This window comes from Doryrhamphus excisus, chromosome 5, assembly GCF_030265055.1.
Source record: "Doryrhamphus excisus isolate RoL2022-K1 chromosome 5, RoL_Dexc_1.0, whole genome shotgun sequence".
NCBI lineage: Eukaryota > Metazoa > Chordata > Actinopteri > Syngnathiformes > Syngnathidae > Doryrhamphus > Doryrhamphus excisus.
The window spans coordinates 1949703-1969267 of NC_080470.1; the positions used below are offsets into that span (position 1 = coordinate 1949703).

The following is a 19565-nucleotide window of genomic DNA, read 5'->3' on the forward strand; positions in this document are numbered from 1 at the left end:
ATGTTCATGTTTTTTTTTTTCATGTTTTGCTAAAATTTGCGAGGACATGGACACTTAAGTGCGATTAAGTGTTTATTTTAACAAAATAAAAGCCCACACGGAAACGACACAATACACAAAAAGTTGCAAAATAAAGAAGGCGAGAAGGTACGGCAAAATGGGAGGTGGAAACAGGAAACTCGAAATAAAGTGTCAGGTAAAATTTGTAGGTTAAATAAAACGCAAATAAAGTAAAGTAAAGTAAGTTTTTATTTTGAAAAAGTACTTATAATGTTCTGTTTCATTCATTTATTCATTTTCTACCGCTTAGAAGCGGGGTACACTCTGGACTGGCCGGCCAGCCAATCACAGGGCACATATAGACAAACAACCATTCACACTCACATTCATACCTATGGACAATTTGGAGTTGCTAATTAACCTAGCATGTTTTTGGAATGTGGGAGGAAACCGGAATACCCGGAGAAAACCCACGCATGCACGGGGAGAACATGCAAACTCCACACAGAGATGGCCGAGGATGGAATTGAACTCGGGTCTCCTAGCTGTGAAGCCTGTGTGCTAACCACTCGACCCCTGTGCAGCCCTGGTTCAGTATATTTTTCATCAAAATAGTAGTCATGCCAAAATGTTGTGTTGCTGCTGGATGTTCACAGTATCCGAGTGATACTGTCGTGGGGGTGCTGGAGCCTATCCCAGCTGTCTTAGAGTGAGGGAGGCGGGGTAGAACCCTGGACTGGTGGCCAGCCAATCACAGGGCACATATAGACAAACAACCATTCACACTCACATTCATACCTATGGACAAAAAAGTCGCTACATTTTTAAAAATGTTTTTTTTTTTTAATTTTCCAAATATTTCAATTTTCTTCAAAAATTTCTTTTAGTAATATTATGATTTTATTCACATAATATTAGAACTTTTTCCCCAACCTAATTTTCAAAAAATTACAAATCTATTTCATAATTTTACAACTTTGAAGAATATTCTTTAATATTTCCAGTCATTTCTTCGAAAATATTTTTTTTCATAATATTACAAATTTATTCTCATCAAATTGCCAAAAAAAATTTTCTCAATATTTTGACTTTATTTTTGCAAAATTCCAGCTGATTTTCCAGTTCTGTTAACTATTTCAACTTTCTTCTTGGAAGTTTCTATGCCGCTTATCCTCACTAGGATTGTGGGGGTATGCTGGAGCCTATCCCAGCTGTCTTCAGGCAAAAGGCGGGGTTCACCCTGGACTGGTGGCCAGCCAGCCAATCACAGGGCACATATAGACAAACAACCATTCACACTCACATTCATAACTATGGAAAATTTAGAGTCGCTAATGAACCTAGCATGTTTTTGGAACCAAAACAAAACAAAAAAAACAATAACTTTATAAAGAAACAAAGCAAAATTGCATTATATGTAATTTTATTTGACTTTATTTGACTTTTATTTAACCTACAAATGTATGCTCTCCAGTTCCCTCTAACCAAAGTAAAGTAAACCAGCATTCAGTCCAAACAGGAAATAGGCATACCAAAATAAAAGCACCAAACAGGACATCATTGCATAAATATACATAACCCAACCAAACTGTCATACAGAACATGACTGAAATACAACAACTTTTTCACAATATTAATTTTTTTTAGATGCACCTGTATATTATCTCTTAAATTGTAAATATATTAAGTATTTTTTTAAAATAAAAAGTGACCTACAATGTCACAGTTAAATGTTAAATTATGATAATATTTCTGTATAATATTTATCATCCACCAACAGCAACCTTCTATTAATATCAGACCATTTCATAATAATGAATAATTAATAATAATAAATGACAATTCTCGCTTCTTGCACACAAACCAAATATCCAAACAAATCTCACAAAGACATAATCAATATATATATATAAATATAATATATATATATATCCTCATATGCACACCTGCATAATAAATATATTATCATGTATTGCACAATATTCATATATACATAATCAATTCAATGAAATGATATTTTTTTCCACCCCCGTGCTCCATGCAGAACGCAAATAAAAGCAATATCAGAATACAAAAAAAAATATATTAAAAAATATTAATATACTAATATCTGGAACTGAAAATAAGTTATCCTCCTATCATGTGTGGAAGTGGTACATTTGTGTCTTCTTTCTTTGTCTTATTTGAGGCTGGGGGCGGCACGGTGCACGAGTGGTTAGCGCACAGCTAGGGTTCGCACAGGGTTCGATTCCATGTGTGGAGTTTGCATGGGTTTTCTCCGGGTACTCTCACATTCCAAAAACATGCTAGGTTAATTGGCGACTCCAAATTTGTCCATAGGTATGAATGTGAGTGTGAATGGTTGTTTGTCTATATCTATATATTGTCTTCAATTGGGCGAAGACAGCTGGGATAGGCTCCAGCCCCACGGCGGTAGAAAATGAATGAATGAATGAATGAATATTTGAGGCTAACTGGTTAGCTCAACGACCAGTCCAGGGTGTACCCCGTCTCTCGCCCAAATACAGCTGGGATAGGCTCCAGCATACCTGGAGCGGCATAGAAAAGGGATATATATATATGTATATATATATATATATGTATATATATATATATATGTATATATATAAGGAATAATAATGAATAACTGTAGTGTAATGATAACTATAGGGGTGTTAGTTCATGTCCACGGGGCTCTAATAATGTTAAAAAATTGTATTTAGAAAGTCCTAATCAGTTTTTCTATGCGCTAACTCATGCGCTAGCTCACCGACCAGTCCGGGGTGTACCCCGTCTCTCGCCTAAAGACAGCTGGGATGGGCTCCAGCACCCACGTGACCCTCGTGAGGAAAAGCGGTAGAAAATGAATGAATGAATGTTGTGTAACGATAACTATAGGGGTGTTAGTTCATGTCCACAGGGCTCTAATAATTGCAAAAAATGTATTTAGAAAGTCCTAATCAGTTTTTCTATGCGCTAACTCATGCGCTAGCTCACCGACCAGTCCAGGGTGTACCCCGTCACTCGCCCAAAGACAGCTGGGATAGGCTCCAGCATACCTGGAGCGGCATAGAAAAGAGATATATACATATATATATGTATATATAAGGAATAATAATGAATAACTGTAGTGTAATGATAACTATAGGGGTGTTAGTTCATGTCCACAGGGCTCTAATAATGGCAAAAATTGTATTTAGAAAGTCCTAATCAGGTTTTTTATGCGCTAACTCATGCGCTAGCTCACCAACCAGTCCAGGGTGTACCCCGTCTCTCGCCCAAAGACAGCTGGGATAGGCTCCAGCATACCTGGAGCGGCATTAAGGAATAATAATGAATAATTGTAGTGTAACGATAACTATAGGGGTGTTAGTTCATGTCCACAGGGCTCTAATAATGTTAAAAAAATGTATTTAGAAAGTCCTAATCAGGTTTTTTATGCGCTAACTCATGCGCTAGCTCACCGACCAGTCCAGGGTGTACCCCGTCTCTCGCCTAAACACAGCTGGGATAGGCTCCAGCATACCTGGAGCGGCATAGAAAAGGGATATATACATATATATATGTATATATAAGGAATAATAATGAATAATAGTGTAACGATAACTATAGGGGTGTTAGTTCATGTCCACGGGGCTCTAATAATGTTAAAAATTGTTGGCCAGATCCAAACCAAATTAAAAAAAGAAGCTACTGTAAACATTAGAAGGACTCAAAATGGCCGTCCAATCCTTCTTTTAAGTACATACAGAAGAAGAATAAAATACAGGACGGAAACCAAAGAACGAGTACACGTCAAGAACTGGTCTTAGCGAACCTCCTACCCTTTTACAGGCTGGTTCTCGGAAAAATGGGAAGCTGGACTGTGAATGAAGGAGGTGACTTGTGGAGAATGACCCCCCCCGCCCCCCCCACTACTCCCCACACACACTCGGAGGGCGTAGGAGGAGAAGGAAGGAGGTGAGCTTTGAGGAACAGTCATCTTTTAACATGCGCAGTCCTGGTGTGGGGGGGCGGGCTGCTCTGTCAGCTGGGGCCCCTGCTTGGCCCCCGTGACGGCGGGGTCGCCGGCATCCAGGCTCTCGGACATCTTTTCGCATATAATATCGACCAGACGCTCAAAGGTCTGCTTCACGTTGATGTTGTCCTTGGCGCTGGCCTCGAAGAACTCGAAACCTGGAGGGAGGAGAGCATAACTGGTGGTGGTTCACCCTTTAGGTTGCTGTTGGCGCTTCGGAAAGGAACACAGGAAGTTAAGTCACCGATTATACAGTAGTGAATAAATGATGCACGGTGGTCGAGTGGTTAGCGTGGAGACCTCGCAGCTAGGAGACCAGCGTTCGATTCCGCCCTCGGCCATCTCTGTGTGGAGTTTGCATGTTCTCACCGTGCATGCATGGGTTTTCTCCGGGTACTCCGGTTTCCTCCCAAAACTTCCAAAAAAACATGCTAGGTTAATTAGCAACTCCATGAATGTGAGTGTGAATGGTTGTTTGTCTATATGTGCCCTGTGATTAGCTGGCTGGCGACCAGTCCAGGGTGTACCCCGCCCGAAAACAGCTGGGATAGGCTCCAGCACCCCCCACGACAGTATCACTCGGATACTGTGAACATCCAGCAGCAACACAACATTTTGGCATGACTACTATTTTGATTAAAAATATACTGAACCAGGGCTGCACAGAGGCCGGGTGGTTAGCACACAGGCTTCACAGCTAGGAGACCCGAGTTCAATTCCATCCTCAAATTGTCCATAGGTATGAATGTGAGTGTGAATGGTTGTTTGTCTATATGTGCCCTGTGATTGGCTGGCCACCAGTCTAGGGTGTACCCCTCCTCTCTCACCCGAAAACAGCTGGGATAGGCTCCAGCACCCTCCACGACCCTCGTGAGGATAAGCGGTAGAAAATGAATGAATAATACTAATATCATGCTGCACGGTGGACAAGTGGTTAGCACGCAGGGCTCGCAGCTAGGACACCCAAGTTCAATTCCACCAATTGCATGTTCTCCCCGTGCATGCGTGGGTTTTCTCCGGGTACTCCGGTTTCCTCCCACATTCCAAAAACATGCTAGGTTAATTAGCGACTCCAAATTGTCCATAGGTATGAATGTGAGTGTGAATGGTTGTTTGTCTATATGTGCCCTGGGATTGGCTGGCCACCAGTCCAGGGTGTACCCCGCCTCTCCAGCACCCTCCACGACCCTCATGAGGATAAGCGGTAGAAAATGAATGAATAATATTAATATGAGGCTGCACGGTGGACGAGTGGTTAGTAAGCATGCCTCGCAGCTAGGACACCCAAGTTCAATTCCACCAATTGCATGTTCTCCCCGTGCAAGCGTGGGTTTTCTCCGGGTACTCCGGTTTCCTCCCACATTCCAAAAAAACATGCTAGGTTAATTAGCGACTCCAAATTGTCCATAGGTATGAATGTGAGTGTGAATGGTTGTTTGTCTATATGTGCCCTGTGATTGGCTCTCGCCTCTTGCCCCAAGACAGCTGGGATAGGCTCCAGCACCCCCCGCGAACCTTGTGAGGAAAAGCGGTAGAAAATACTACTTCCTGCTAATTCCCATGCTTCATGTTTTTACACTTACCACCGCACAATAAGGAATCGCACATGCAAAGCGTTGTCGTATACTCACCGAGGTGTTCAGAAAGCTGGCGTCCTCGGTCTCCACTCACCGTGCGCTCATCGTCCATGTCACACTTATTGCCTACCAGCAGGACCTGGGCATTGTCCCATGAGTAGGTCTTAATCTGCGTGGACCTGATAACAAATATTATGGAATATTAAGGAATATACAACATAGAAGGGGTTTGTATTAAAACCAGTTCATCAATAAAGGCTATATTTTGCATACAAAAAACATCATCATGTATCATATTATCATATTGATGAGTCTGCATCACAAAACCAACTCCTGCAGAATTCCTGCAACCACTAGGTGTCGACAAAAACAACAAAGTCCCACCTGACTTGTAATCACAGGATCAGTCATTCAATTAAAATTAAAATTAAAATTAAAATTAAAATTAAAATTAAAATTAAAATTAAAATTAAAATTAAAATTAAAATTAAAATTAAAATTAAAATTAAAATTAAAATTAAAATTAAAATTGTCTTTGGGCGAGAGGCGGGGTACACCCTGGACTGGTGGCCAGCCAATCACAGGGCACATATAGACAAACAACCATTCACACTCACATTCATACCTATGGACAATTTGGAGTTGCCAATTAACCTAGCATGTTTTTGGATAAATAAAAATAAAAATAAAAATAAAAATAAAAATAAAAATAAAAATAAAAATAAAAATAAAAATAAAAATAAAAATAAAAATAAAAATAAAAATAAAAATAAAAATAAAAATAAAAATAAAAATAAAAATAAAAATAAAAAAATGCCAAAATGTTGTGTTGCTGCTGGATGTTCACAGTATCCGAGTGATACTGTTGTGGGGGTGCTGGAGCCTATCCCAGCTGTTTTCGGGCGAGAGGCGGGGTACACCCTGGACTGGTGGCCAGCCAGCCAATCACAGGGCACATATAGACAAACAACCATTCACACTCACATTCATACCTATGGACAATTTGGAGTCACTAATTAACCTAGCATGTTTTTGGAATGAAATTAAAATTAAAATTAAAATTAAAATTAAAATTAAAATTAAAATTAAAATTAAAATTAAAATTAAAATTAAAATTAAAATTAAAATTAAAATTAAAATTAAAATTAAAATTAAAATTAAAATTCATTTTCTACCGCTTTTCCTCACGAGGGTCTCAGGGGTGCTGGAGCCTATCCCAGCTGTCTTTGGGCGAGAGGCGGGGTACACTCTGGACTGGTGGCCAGCCAATCACAGGGCACATATAGACAAACAACCATTCACACTCACATTCATACCTATGGACAATTTGGAGTGGCCAATTAACCTAGCATGTTTTAAAATTAAAATTAAAATTAAAATTAAAATTAAAATTAAAATTAAAATTAAAATTAAAATTAAAATTAAAATTAAAATTAAAATTAAAATTAAAATTAAAATTAAAATTAAAATTAAAATTAAAATTAAAATTTACTCCCCTTGTTTTTAATTGGCTCAAGTTTGCCTCTAAACCAACAGTTCCTTGTTACATACCAGTCCTGGACGGCATTGAAGGAATCCTCGTTGGTGATGTCATACATGAGTATGAAGCCCATGGCTCCTCGGTAGTACGCTGTAGTGATGGTGCGATAGCGCTCCTGCCCCGCCGTGTCCTTGAAAACAACAACACAGGAAATATACACATGAAAAAGTCCAAAATAACCGATGAGGAAATTTGGCATAGCCAAATGCTAACAAATAAACTCAGCATGGGAGGTGGAAACGAGGAGAACGGAGACGAAGGGAAACGGAAAAAACACCTAAATGCAAGATCTAACTCGCAAACTAGAGAGCTAGCAACCTAAACGGTAGCCTTCAAGTTATTTCCTTTCAACTTAAATAGCCAAAAACTTACCACTTCCACACGGATAGGGAGGATAACTATTAACAGTTATTTAACCTTTAACATGAACATGAATCAAACGTAATAATTTTTTCTGGGTACATGATACCATACAGCATCCATATCAAACTTGCGCGGGCCGCACTAACATTAAACTTTCATATCAAGGCGGGGGCCTCAATATAGTGTCTGCGGGCCACATTTGGCCCGCGGGCCGCATGTTTGAGACCCCTGATTTATACATATTTTGCTTAGTATTTTCTGAGAGATAATTCTTTATCTTTTTTTAAATCTTTTTTTATAGGCATGACAAAACACGACTATAGTCACATTTATACTCTTTTTATTTACAACATATTGCGCAACTGCAGGGTCTTGACACACATGCTAACTTGCAAACTAGAGAGCTAGCGACATAAACGGTAGCCTTCAAGTTATTTCCTTTCAACTTAAATAGCCAAAAACGTACCACTTCCACACGGATAGGGAGGATAACTATTAACAGTTATTTAACCTTTAACATGAACATGAATCAAACGTAATAATTTTTTCTGGGTACATGATACCATACAGCATCCATATCAAACTTGCGCGGGGCCGCACTAACATTAAACTTTCATATCAAGGCGGGGGCCTCAAACTGGTGCCCTGCGGGCCACATTTGGGCCGCGTGTTTGAGACCCCTGCTTTAAAGCATCTTTTTAAGATAACGATAAACGAATGAAGCCACTATGACGCTGTGTATGATATTCCTGAGGGAATCTGACAGTTGCTTTTGTGTCAAATATGCAGTTACTTTACACCAGGGGTCTCAAACACGCGGCCCGCGGGCCAAATGTGGCCCGCAGGACACTAGTTTGAGGCCCCCGCCTTGATATGAAAGTTTAATGTTAGTGTGGCCCGCGCAAGTTTGATATGGATGCTGTATGGTATCATGTACCCAGAAAAAATTATTACGTTTGATTCATGTTCATGTTAAAGGTTAAATAACTGTTAATAGTTATCCTCCCTATCCGTGTGGAAGTGGTAAGTTTTTGGCTATTTAAGTTGAAAGGAAATAACTTGAAGGCTACCGTTTAGGTCAGGGGTCTCAAACATGCGGCCCGTGGGCCAAATGTGGCCCACAGGACACTAGTTTGAGGCCCCCGCCTTGATATGAAAGTTTAATGCTAGTGCTAGTGCTAATGCTAAGTTTGATATGGATGCTGTATGGTATCATGTACCCAGAAAAAATTATTACGTTTGATTCATGTTCATGTTAAAGGTTAAATAACTGTTAATAGTTATCCTCCCTATCCGTGTGGAAGTGGTAAGTTTTTAATGTTAGCTCCAGTGCCCCCCCCCCCAAGTAAATTGAGTTTGAGACCCCTGCTTTACACATTTCCACTACACTGCTGTTTCATGGTAATATACCGGTTTGATATTTTGCTAAAAAAGATTAAAAATGTATATATTTTCACTAAAAATGTGTTTTGAAAAACAGGAGTTGTATCATATTCAGGGTTTTCTGATATTATGGGATGTATTATGAAGTAAATAAAGTGAAATTCTGAAAGAAATGACATGTTAGTCACTAAGCAGAACATAAATGCCTCCAGCTGGTGTGTCAGAAGGATCCTGGCTTTGCTTCTGTTGGCTGGAAATGTCGCTTCAAAAATCAGCCAATCAAAAAAGAGAGAGCTGGATGACCGATGCTGCTCTCCCCTTCCCCCATTACTAGACATCTCCAAGAAAATAGCCTCACTCGTGCAAAATCCCCACCCCCCCATCATTTCATCACCACGATCTTACTGAAAATGTTTAGAGCTCAAGTGCATCATTTTTTCCACGTGTCATACATTTGCATATATTATAATTATAATTATCTACACAATGCATCTCCATGCGTCTTACATAACAACACCTACACTGATATTTCAGTAGTACAAATAGAGTGGATGTAAAGTCCTTCAGCGCTGCAGCTCGCTATAAATAGATGTTTTAATATTCTGTTTTATTCGCACGTATGAATTGTTTTGATCGTGTTAACTCTGTCGTGTTTCGCTATGATTTGGTGTCGCCTCACCCAAAGGATGCACGGACATGGTGGCAGGTTGACACAACGCACAAAAAGTCAAATTATTAAATCATTAAGAAGACAAGGCAAACATAAAAGTCACTATGAGAGGCAGAAACAGGGAAATCTAATAAAATCTTTTTTTAATTTAATATAATTTAATTTTTTATTATTATATTTTATTTTTATTATTTTATTTTCATTATTTTTAATAATGTTTTTATTTTTTTTATTTTATTTTTCATTATTTGTATTATTTTTTTATTATTTTTATTATTTGTATTATTTTTATTATTTGTATTATTTTTTTAAGAAATCTAATAAAATGTTTTTATTTCATTTTATATTTTCTATTTTTTATTATTATATTTTTTAAATTATTTTTTATTTTTTATTATTTTCATTATTTTTATTATTTTTTTAAGAAATGTAATAAAATGTTTTTATTTCACTTTATATTTTCTATTTTTTATTATTATATTTTTTAATTATTTTTTATTTTTTATTATTTTCATTATTTTATTATTTGTATTATTTGTATTATTTTTTTTAAAGAAATCTAATAAAGTTTTTTTATTTCATTTTATATTTCTATTTTTTATTATTATATTTTTTAAATTATTTTTATTTTATTATTCTATTATTTTCATTAATTTTATTAATTTTATTAATTTCATTAATTTTATTATTTTTATTATTTTTATTATTTTTATTATTTTTTATTATTTTTATTATTTTTTTAAAAGAAATCTAATAAAATCCTCAACTAATAATCCTACAACGAGCAATAAGCCCTAGAACTAAACTAAATAGAATTCATTCATTTTCTACGGGTCGCGGGGGTGCTGGAGCCTATCCCAGCTGTCTTCAGGCGAGAGAGGCGGGGTACACCCTGGACTGGTGGCCAGCCAATCACAGGGCACATATAGACAAACAACCATTCACACTCACATTCATACTTATGGACAATTTGGAGTCGCTAATTAACCTAGCATGTTTTTGGAATGTGGGAGGAAACCGGAGTACCCGGAGAAAACCCACGCATGCACGGGGAGAACATGCAAACTCCACACAGAGATGGGTGGAATCGAACTCGGGTCTCCTAGCTGTGAGGCCTGCGTGCTAACCACTCGGATGTAGTGGCTATTAAACTAAAAAAAGAGTGTGCATATTTTAGTTGCGATGGTAAAAAAGCTTATTTTGCACTGAACAGGAAGTCACTGTGTGCATGTTTTAGTTGCTATCGTACAAAAGCTTATTTTACACTGAACAGGAAGTCACTGTGTGCATGTACTAATGCTGCGTAACTAGACAGTAGTTACAATAGTAGTTATTCCCCTTTGTAAGCCTTACCCAGATCTGTAGTTTGATCCGTTTATCGTTCCTGTAAATGGTCTTCACCTTGAAGTCGATGCCCACCGTACTGACGAAGGCGGGTGTGAAGGAGTCGTCGGCGTAACGAAACAAGAAGGACGTTTTACCCACGCTGCTGTTGCCAATGATGAGGATCTTAAACATGTAGTCAAAGTTCTGGTCCGAGGACTCCTTCTGTCCGTAGGTTGCTGTTGCTGAGGCCATCTGTGGACAGAAATGGGAAAAAAAAAATATTTTTATTATAGGTATTATAGGTATTAACTTAACACTTAATACTATCATGCTAGGTGTTAGCATGGTAATGTTAGCATTGCATGTTAACATAAGCGTAGTAGCATTTTTTGCTAAGTAGACACTATTATGCTAGGTGTTAGTATGTTAATGTTAGCATGTTAGCATTACATGAGCCTACTAGCATTTTATGCGATTTTCATAGATATTAACTTAACACTTAATACTACCATGCTAGGTGTTAGCATGTTAATGTTAGCATTGCATGTTAACATAAGCGTAGTAGCATTTCTTGCTAAGTAGACACTATTATGCTAAGTGTTAGCATGTTAATGTTAGCATGTTAGCATTATATGAGCCTACTAGCATTTTATGCGATGTTCATAGATATTAACTTAATACTTAATACTATCATGCTAGGTGTTAGCATGCTTATGTTAGAATTGCGTGTTAACATGAGCATAGTAGCATTTTTTGTCTCAGTAGACACTATTATGCTAGGTGTTAGCATGTTAATGTTAGCATGTTAACATTACATGAGCCTACTAGCATTTTATGCTAATGTTAGCATTGCATGTTAACATGAGCATAGTAGCATTTTTTGCTAAGTAGACACTATTATGCTAGGTGTTAACATGTTAATGTTAGCATGTTAGCATTACATGAGCCTACTAGCATTTTATGCGATTTTCATTGATATTAACTTAACACTTAATACTACCATGCTAGGTGTTAGCATGGTGATGTTAGCATTGCATGTTAACATGAGCATAGTAGCATTTTTGCTAAGTAGACACTATTATGCTAGGTGTTAGCATGTTAATGTTAGCATGTTAGCATTACATGAGCCTACTAGCATTTTATGCGATTTTCATAGATATTAACACTTAATGCTATCATGCTAGGTGTTAGCATACTAATGTTAGCATAGCATGTTAACATGAGCACAGTAGCATTTTTTGCTAAGTAGACACTATTATGCTAGGTGTTAGCATGTTAATGTTAGCATGTTAGCATTACATTAGCCTACTAGCATTTTATGCGATTTTCATAGATATTAACTTAATACTATCATGCTAGGTGTTAGCATGCTAATGTTAGCATTGCATGTTAACATGTTGACTTCAGCCTGAGATTCAGACTCCCGTCGGCGTTCCTTCCAGAGGCCTGCTCTATACTTAGAATGTTATCTTAACATGCTGCAGCGGAACACTAGAATGTCGAGAGACAAAAGCACAAAGCAAAACAACTGCACCCTCCTATCAGTTTACATGAAGAAACACAGAGGTGCTGCATAAATCATGAAGAAGCTCAACCCCAAAAGGGAAAGAACGAAGGTTCGAGTCCGCTACTCTTTTGTTGTGGTTACTTTGACCTAAGACTTCATTTACACTGCAGGTCTTATTCAGGGCTAGGTTTATTTTCTTGTTCTTACTATAGGCATCTTGCTATTACGTTAATTTTTACCACAACTGATTGGTCCCACAATGCAACACCAAAAAGTTAAAATAATTTCCATAAAATCAATTATTTGGAATTTGTGCATACATCTCCACAAAAGAAAAGCATCAGAGCACACAGCCTTCCCAGTACATTGTTTGGTGTTAGCATGCTGACATTGCTAGCACGCTAATGTTGGGACTACAATTTTTTTTGCTATTTTCATGGGTAGACCCATCTCAAAAACCCTTACTACTATCATGCTAGCTGTTAGCATGTTAGCAATCATAGCGCGCTAATATTAGCATAGCATTTGTTGTTTTCATGGGTAGACACACATAGCACTATCTCTCATATAAGTGTTAGCATGCTAATGTTAGCATTGCATGTTAACATAAGCATAGTAGCATTTTTATGCTATTTTCATAAGTAGACACTATTATGCTAGGTGTTAGCATGCTAATGTTAGCATTACATGAGCCTACTAGCATTGTATGCGATTTTCATTGATATTAACCTAACACTTAATACTATCATGCTCGGTGTTAGCATGCTAATGTTAGCATTGCATGTTAACATGAGCATAGTAGCATTTTTTGCTAAGTAGACACTATTATGCCAGGTGTTAGCATGTTAGCATTACATGAGCCTACTAGCATGTTATGCAATTTTCATAGATATTAACTTAACACTTAATACTATCATGCTAGGTGTTAGCATGCTAATGTTAGCATTGCATGTTAACATGAGCATAGTAGCATTTTTTGCTAAGTAGACACTATTATGCTAGGTGTTAGCATGTTAATGTTTGCATGTTAGCATTACATGAGCCTACTAGTGTTTTATGCAATTTTCCTAGATATTAACTTAACACTTAATACTATCATGCTAGGTGTTAGCATGCTAATATTAGCATTGCATGTTAACATGAGTGTAGAAGCATTTTTTTGCTAAGTAGACACTATTATGCTAGGTGTTAGCATGTTAATGTTAGCATGTTAGCATTACATGAGCCTACTAGCATTTTATACGATTTTCCTAGATATTAACTTAACACTTAATACTATCATGCTAGGTGTTAGCATGCTAATGTCAGCATTGCATGTTAACATGAGCATAGTAGCATTTTCTTTGCTAAGTAGACACTATTATGCTTGGTGTTAGCATGTTAATGTTTGCATGTTAGCATTACATGAGCCTACTAGTGTTTTATGCAATTTTCCTAGATATTAACTTAACACTTAATACTATCATGCTAGGTGTTAGCATGCTAATGTTAGCATTGCATGTTAACATGAGTATAGAAGCATTTTTTTGCTAAGTAGACACTATTATGCTAGGTGTTAGCATGTTAATGTTAGCATGTTAGCATTACATGAGCCTACTAGCATTTTATACGATTTTCCTAGATATTAACTTAACACTTAATACTATCATGCTAGGTGTTAGCATGCTAATGTCAGCATTGCATGTTAACATGAGCATAGTAGCATTTTCTTTGCTAAGTAGACACTATTATGGTTGGTGTTAGCATGTTAATGTTTGCATGTTAGCATTACATGAGCCTACTACGTAGTGTTTTATGCAATTTTCCTAGATATTAACTTAACACTTAATACTATCATGCTAGGTGTTAGCATGCTAATGTTAGCATTGCATGTTAACATGAGTATAGAAGCATTTTTTTGCTAAGTAGACACTATTATGCTAGGTGTTAGCATGTTAATGTTTGCATGTTAGCATTACATGAGCCTACTAGTGTTTTATGCAATTTTCCTAGATATTAACTTAACACTTAATACTATCATGCTAGGTGTTAGCATGCTAATGTTAGCATTGCATGTTAACATGAGTATAGAAGCATTTTTTGCTAAGTAGACACTATTATGCTAGGTGTTAGCATGTTAATGTTAGCATGTTAGCATTACATGAGCCTACTAGCATTTTATACAATTTTCATAGATATTAACTTAACACTTATCATGCTAGGTGTTAGCATGCTAATGTTAGCATATTAGCATTCTTTAAGTCATTCAAACCCTTCCATGGTATGCTTTCATGGTCAAGGAATCAAAATATGTACATAAAATAAATGACAGAATCACACTCCTGTCATTTTAGCAAAAAGGCTAAAACTGGTGGACAAAAATAACATTGAAAATCCAAATTGCAGCCTTTAGTATACTATAGACCATAGTTTCAATGACACAGCAGGAATTCGGGTCACACTTGAACACAGCCAAAGTTGAGTGAGGCCAGGCTTATTAAATATGTATCTGCTCATGTTACTGTTGCACAAACTGCTGACTCGGCTCAAGAGGGACCGAAACTCGTGCTTGGAATCCTTGACCCTTTTCCACACAGTGGCCAAGTGGTTAGCATGTCAACTTCTCGGGTAGGACACGGACGGGGGTTGAATCTCTGAGCTTGCTTGCGCCTATTATCCTTTGTTTACATCCACATTGCTCAACTGTAATGACAGCCATGGCTTTCACCATTAACAAGCTAGCAAGCTAACTTGTTAACCTCCATTTTTTTTATTCTAAATTTAAAAATGGGTGCAAATCGGAGTGGGGAAGATGGACAACAAAGCCAGAAATGTACCACTTCCACACTGAATGGGAGGATAACGTCGTCATTTAACGTTATGTCTCAATAATAAAACATTACTGACACCTGGTGGCCAACATACAACATATATTTTTGTCTTTCAATATGTTTTGACTAATATAGCAAGTTAGCAACACAAAAGCGACCAAAATCCTGGATATTTTTTTTGTCATAGTCATGCTTTTCAAACCAGTCATGAATACAGTGTCTGTTCTGGATGATGACATCATAAGGAACGCCTTTAAAGCTGTCACCTCAAGAAGATTGACGAGAGTCGGACTGGATCGATTTGGACCTAAGTGCTGCTGCCAGGGAATCGAGCTCGTTTCATTAATCAGTGATGGCTGCCTTTCTGCAGGGTGACGGTTCAACGTCACTGCCCTGCCTGAGAAAAACCTGCTGAGGACCCCTGACAACGTCCTTTATTTCCTAAAGAATTAACTCTTTTGTTATGGCAGCTTCAGGGGTTTGATGGCGTTAGACACTTAACACTTAATACTATCCATGCTCGGTGTTAGCATGTTAATGTTAGCATTGCATGTTAACGTGAGCATAGTAGCATTTTTTTGCTAAGTAGACACTATTATGCTAGGTGTTAGCATGTTAGCATTACACGAGCATTACATTTTATGCGATTTTCCTAGATATTAACTTAACACTTAATGCTATCATGCTAGGTGATAGCATGCTAATGTTAGCATTGCATGTTAACATGAGCATGGTCGCATTTTTTTGCTAAGTAGACACTATTGTGCTAGGTGTTAGCATGTTAATGTTTGCATGTTAGCATTACATGAGCCTACTAGCATTTTATGCGATTTTCATAGATATTAACTTAATACTATCATGCTCGGTGTTAGCATGCTAATGTTAGCATTGCATGTTAACATGAGCATAGTAGCATGTTTTTGCTAAGTAGACACTGTTATGCTAGGTGTTAGCATACTAATGTTAGCATGCTAAAATTACATGAGCCTACTAGCATTTTATGCGATGTTCATAGATATTAACTTAACACTTAATACTATCATGCTAGGTGTTAGAATTGCATGTTAACATGATCATAGTAGCATTTTTTGCTAAGTAGACACTATTATGCTACGTGTTAGCATGTTAATGTTAGCATGTTAGCATTACATGAGCCTACTAGCATTTTATGCGATTTTCATAGCTATTAACTTTACACTTAACTAACTTTACACTTTACACTTACTATCATGCTAGGTGTTAGCATGCTAATGTTAGCATTGCATGTTAACATGAGCAAAATAGCATTTTTTGCGAAGTAGACACTATTATGCTCGGTGTTAGCATGCTAATGTTAGGATTGCATGTTAACATGAGCATAGTAGCATTTTTGCTAAGTAGACACTATTATGCTAGGTGCTAGCATGTTAATGTTAGCATTACATGAGCCTACTAGCATTTTATGCGATTTTCATAGATATTAACTTAATACTATCATGCTCGGTGTTAGCATGCTAATGTTAGCATTACATGTTAACATGAGCAAAATAGCATTTTTTTGCAGAGTAGACACTATTATGCTAGGTGTTAGCATGTTACTGTTAGCATGTTAGCATTAGTTTGCATGTTCTCCCCGTGCATGCGTGGGTTTTTTCGGGTACTCCGGTTTCCTCCCACATTCCCACTAGGCTAGTAGGCATACTGTAATGGGTAATAAGAGTGTAAATGTGACTATAGGGGTGTTATGTCCTGTCTAGAGGGCTCTAATAATGTTAAAAAATATATATTTAGAAGGTGGAAAACAGTTATTCTATGCTCTAACGACAGAAATATTCAACTTTCACTGATGATGGTCGGGCCTGGAACCAATTAACAGTGATAAACGAAGAATTAGTTTGTTTTATTCAGCATTCGCCAATAGCAGAACCGACTGACCTAATTCAGACATTGTCTCATGAGTAATCGTAATCGTATCACTGCAGCAATTTGAAGTTAGAACGGAATATCACATGTCAAAGGTCACCCAGAGTGAAGCCAAGTACTGTATCTCGGACCCGTGTCTCGTGCGACTACGAAAAATGCAACACAAAATCACATCAGCGCTTCTAATGCAGATGCTGTCCTCTCAGGTTGTCTGAGATGGCGCCCCCCCCCCCCCCCCCCCCCCATTCCCCCTTTTCCTCCAATCACGTGCCTCCTTTTCTAGGAAGCGTGTGGATGCAGATGAGAGGAGGGGAAGCTAAAAATAGACCGGCTTCATCTTTTTCTCTCTTTTCTGCACGGCAAACAGAAAAGCAGAGCGATTCTGTGGGGAGCAGTGTTTTCTTTATGAGTGCTGCAGGTTGTACAAAAAAAAAATCATGGCCCAACGTGCACCTGAATAGCTGAATAACTGCACAGTATTCACATATTCATTTGTCAAAGTACTCAAACACGTCATCTTCATTCAACTTTTTATGTTTTTTATTCTATTATACGTGATAAATACACACGTTTGATACTGACTCATCATAATGCTGATGTTGACGGCAGGTTTTTGCATTTTGATATTTGATTTTGAAAAAATTGTTCTGTTTTGAAGACATGGATGTACTACATATATATGTTGCTCATACTTGCTCAGTCTTTTTTTTTATTTTATTTGGGCAAATATATGAAACATTACAGTGCATTTCTTACATCAATCAAAATATATTTTTTTTATATTATATTATATTATATTATTAATAATTTTTATTATTATTATTATTATTTATATTTGTATTCAACTATCTGATCACGAGGAGTAGGATGAAGCAAAAGCTTATAAATGCCTACCCCTTTTTGCAAGATATAAGACATAAGACATATAAGATATAAGATATAAGTTATAAGATATAAGATATAAGATATAAGATATAAAATATAAGATATAATCATGTTCATGCCACAGTCTTGTTTTCCCCTGTTATTATTATCATTGTAATATTATTATTGTTATTATCATTATTATCATTATTGTTATAATCTTTCTCATTATTACCATTATTATTGTTATTATTATCACCATTATTATAATCATTAATGTTACCATTTTCATCATTATAGTTGTAACAATTTTTGGATTTAATTTTAATTTTAATTATTTTTATTTTTATTTTTATTTTTATTTTTATTTTTATTTTTATTTTTATTTTTATTTTTATTTTTATTTTTATTTTTATTTTTATTTTTAATTTTACAGACTTCATTGCTTCTTGTAGAGTGCTGTATCATTCGGTGTCATGTTACAAATAAGTCTAAAATCATCACACAGCAACTTAACACTCAAAAAGGTATGCCGAATAAACATACAAACATGTACCAATACGAGTAAAAAAAAAAATTATTCCATAATGAATTTCGGCATAGGTTATGCACGCCTCGGCGCTGCAATGATTAATTTGTCCACCAGAGGGAGGCTGACATCCTCACTGACTCCCAATCAGCAATTACGATAATTACGATACACACATTATGTTTAATACTGACTCTTTCCAGACGGTGTGTTATAATTCGTTGACGGCAGGTCTTTCCTTCCTGTAGCTGCCCGACTCCATAATATAAACTGTTGTGAATATCCTGTACAATAATCATGCAATAAACTGTGCAATAATCATGCAATTAACCCTTGCCTTGATCAACATGTACACAGCAGTAAACACATAAACACAATAAACACTCACACATATATATATATATATATGTCAATCTTGTTTCCTATACATGAAAGTGAACAATAAAGACCTAATTGCGCCCCTACCAATAAAAAAATTAATATCGATACTGTCGAGTAATATTTTCTTTTGTTCATGCTACAGATCAATTAGGACCCATTATCCCGATTAGTATCATTTCATCAGATAGTGGAACGCCTTTTTTCTCCACTGCATCACCCCCCAGACCTTTAAAACCAGCAGCACTTGCCTTCACAATCCAGTCAATAAATACATAAGCTTATATTAATATGCATTCATATTTTTTTTTGCTAGCAAGACAGCTGTTCTAAAGCCAACATCTTATGTGCATGGTATGAATTGTTTGCTGTCTATATATTGATAAACGATTTATGATACGATAAATTAGATTTATTAAAATATATCAATTAATATAGTAGTTGATTTTATGTAGAGGAATAATGATATTAAAAGTCGTAATCCCACCTTTGTAGATTTCTATCCGGCTGCTGCCCACCGCGTCCTGCATCCGCAGACACCACTAATATCAAGACAGAGAGAATACAGTCAACTACATCCGGTACAGACTTTCAAAATAGTATACTATAAATTTTATTAAAAAATAATGTGACGTTTAGACACTGTTGTTGTTATGTTGCATATCTCAAATATCCCTTTGGATTATTTCGAACACAAA

General features: G+C 36.7%; 1 protein-coding gene across 5 annotated transcripts; it reads right to left on the bottom strand.

Annotated features, from left to right (window-relative positions):
- Positions 1 to 32: 32 nt before the first annotated feature.
- Positions 33 to 19484, bottom strand: rab3ab (RAB3A, member RAS oncogene family, b). Of its 5 annotated transcripts, none has more exons than XR_009129808.1 (6): positions 19355 to 19484; positions 10905 to 11129; positions 7147 to 7265; positions 5650 to 5774; positions 3527 to 4176; positions 33 to 683 (listed from the first exon to the last, which is right to left on the bottom strand). XR_009129808.1 is itself a non-coding variant. In XM_058072640.1 (5 exons), the coding sequence occupies exons 2-5, from the start codon at positions 11127 to 11129 to the stop codon at positions 3986 to 3988; spliced, it is 660 nt and encodes a 219-aa protein (XP_057928623.1). In that variant the 5' UTR covers positions 19355 to 19484; the 3' UTR covers positions 33 to 3985. The 5 variants fall into 5 exon arrangements, 1 of the variants encoding a protein (XP_057928623.1); XR_009129807.1 differs by having other exon boundaries at positions 33 to 1195; XR_009129806.1 differs by having other exon boundaries at positions 3060 to 4176.
- Positions 19485 to 19565: the final 81 nt, after the last annotated feature.

What these genes read in the sequence shown, in the direction of transcription:
- rab3ab (XM_058072640.1), bottom strand. Translation starts at nt 11,129, where the DNA reads ATGGCCTCAGCAACAGCAACCTACGGACAGAAGGAGTCCTCGGACCAG. An exon ending in GGATCAAACTACAGATCTGG is followed by an intron (nt 7,266 to 10,904) that starts GTAAGGCTTACA and finishes GTTGTTTTCAAG; the next exon opens with GACACGGCGGGGCAGGAGCG. An exon ending in CCAGCTTTCTGAACACCTCG is followed by an intron (nt 4,177 to 5,649) that starts GTGAGTATACGA and finishes TCCTCCCTCCAG; the next exon opens with GTTTCGAGTTCTTCGAGGCC.